At 38.8% G+C, this 2,171-nt stretch overlaps 1 protein-coding gene across 5 annotated transcripts in view; it reads right to left on the bottom strand.

Moving 5' to 3' along the window:
• The window catches only part of LOC107670373 (SLIT-ROBO Rho GTPase-activating protein 1-like), a 114,866-nt gene that overhangs the window by 64,531 nt on the left and 48,164 nt on the right, over positions 1 to 2,171 (bottom strand). For all 5 annotated transcript variants that reach the window (XM_016462947.1, XM_016462950.1, XM_016462946.1 and 2 more), the window contains exon 3: positions 753 to 915. In XM_016462947.1, the coding sequence (XP_016318433.1) occupies positions 753 to 915 (163 nt within the window). The remainder of the gene's footprint in view (positions 1 to 752; positions 916 to 2,171) is intronic.

Genomic DNA, 2,171 nt, shown 5'->3' with positions numbered 1-2,171 from the left:
AGAGAGAGCGAGAGTCTTGCATACCACGCTGAATCGACACGCTACATGTAAACCATATTCTTTGTTGTATTTTCCTGTCAAAATAACAGAGTTCATTTAGAATTATTCAGCTTTTAAGAACAAGCAGAAGATATGCCGGTTTCTCGGCAGTGGGCGGAGCTAATGCACGATCAGCTCTCGTTGGCTGGTGCTCATCTATTACCATCCGTTTTGATTTCAGCAAATCAGTTCGAGCGAACGCTGACAACGTGATTAATATTCACGAACCCAGCAGATAATAATAGTAGTAGTAGTAGTATCTTTTCATAATAATTACTATTACCTATGACCAACAATATCTTAAACACCACCACCAGACCTAAGTTCAGTTAAAATGACAAATATGCATTCATTCATGGTTACCAAGTTTTAGTTCTAATCACTAGTTGTGCGTTTAGGTTAAAAAGTGTATAACTATCTGTATATAAAAACAATTGAAGTCTATGTAATGTCCCCATTTAGATAGCTAAGTAAACGCGCGCGCGTGTGTGTGTGTGTGTGTGTGTGTGTGTGTGTGTGTAAAATAGTATATCAGTCTGGCGAGTAAACAAAATAATTTACTAGCCAATGGCGATTATATTGCCAAGGTGTGCGTAGAGGGTTGTAAATACAAATCAACTTGGTTTCAGGAGTTAAAAATTTATTTTGAGACTCTTCTGACGGGACATTTAGAGACAGCACATCTTGGAAATGTAATCGAAAATAGTTCTGACCTTTTTGACAAGACGCGTGGAGTCTTCACTAATCTGCATGAAGCGCATGATGACGTTGTTCAGATAAATGTCACTCAGTGTCGCATGGTCTTTGCTCTCCCGTCGAACCTGGTTCAGCAACAGGTACCAGCAGTTCACCGGAGACAGGAGATTCTGGTCTTTCCTGCATGTGAGAGAGAAACCGAGAAAGAGACACTGATCAAACATAATGAAAGGCTCCTGTCTGCGAGCTGTCAGGACCATCTGTGCACTTAACTCATGAACTGGACAAAACCACAGACAGATCCATCTTCCCTGCACCCATCAGGACGCTGTAAGAGCCATTCACGTGGATCACACACATTAACATCCCTCTATTTAAACATGATCTGTGGATACTTTGTAGCGTTATTGCACAGCAACAGAACCAAGATTCAGACTTAAGGTGAAACATAAGGTGAAACATAAGTGTTTCTGGGAAATATGGGACATTCAGTAAGTTTCTGGGTCAGAACTCTCTCCAGATCATAAAGTACCTGCAATATGACAAACACTGTATCTTTTTTTTTTTTATTATTTTTTTATGAGGACAATAGAAAAAAAAACAATTCGAATGTGACTTCATTTTGTGATAATAACAGACCGACTGTAATTTAGCTACTTAAGAAATAAGTTCAATACTGTTCAAAATGTTGGGGCCAGTAAGGTTAATTTTTAAAGAAATTAACACTTTTATTCACTAGTGCTGTGTTCAAAATATCGATACGACGATGTATCGTCACAGAGATTTGACTATACGAGTATCGATACAGCTGGCCCTGTATCGATATTGTGGCACGTGTGCAACAGTGGACCGCGCTTAATTTGTTTAAATTTTTACAACATTTCAAATTGAGTAGAAAAGTGCAAGGTTTCTAAAAAAGAATGCAGAAAAGTGCGAGGTTTCTAAAAAATAATGAATAGAGAATAATATATAGGCTATAACTAGGTTTAATCTGGCCGCAGAGGAACACAACTGGGTTGCCTGATATAAAGAGACGTAATCCCTGAAACAGAGCTTCACACTTGTGGAATATGGAAATATCTGCTAAATGTGCTACTTATCTTTGTCAACCTGGCAACCATGTGTACATGCGCTCTCTCTCCACTGTGGATAAATGTGCTTGCTTTCTGAAAACAGCAGTTAGCTTGCCGTTTAGCGATCTCCACTTCAATGTTCTAGTCTCAGAAAAGTGTAATTCATCGAGTGTTCATTTATGAGAGAGAGAAAGAGAGAGGCTGTGTATGTATGAATTACCACCGTTTTGCCACATTTCTCTATTAACAGTGAAGCTGTGGCTTTAATTCCTTTAGAAACAATGATGCTACCAGCTCCTTGTTGAGAAAGATAATGTAGCTCTTGAGCGATTAAGCTATTTAGTTGATAAAACTGCGGGGCAG

Source organism: Sinocyclocheilus anshuiensis, unplaced genomic scaffold, assembly GCF_001515605.1.
Source record: "Sinocyclocheilus anshuiensis isolate Anshui unplaced genomic scaffold, SAMN03320099.WGS_v1.1 scaffold949, whole genome shotgun sequence".
In the NCBI taxonomy this organism is placed as follows: Eukaryota; Metazoa; Chordata; class Actinopteri; order Cypriniformes; family Cyprinidae; genus Sinocyclocheilus; species Sinocyclocheilus anshuiensis.
The sequence above is the reverse complement of the archived record's forward strand: the minus strand, read 5'-3'. Positions and strand labels throughout refer to the sequence as shown.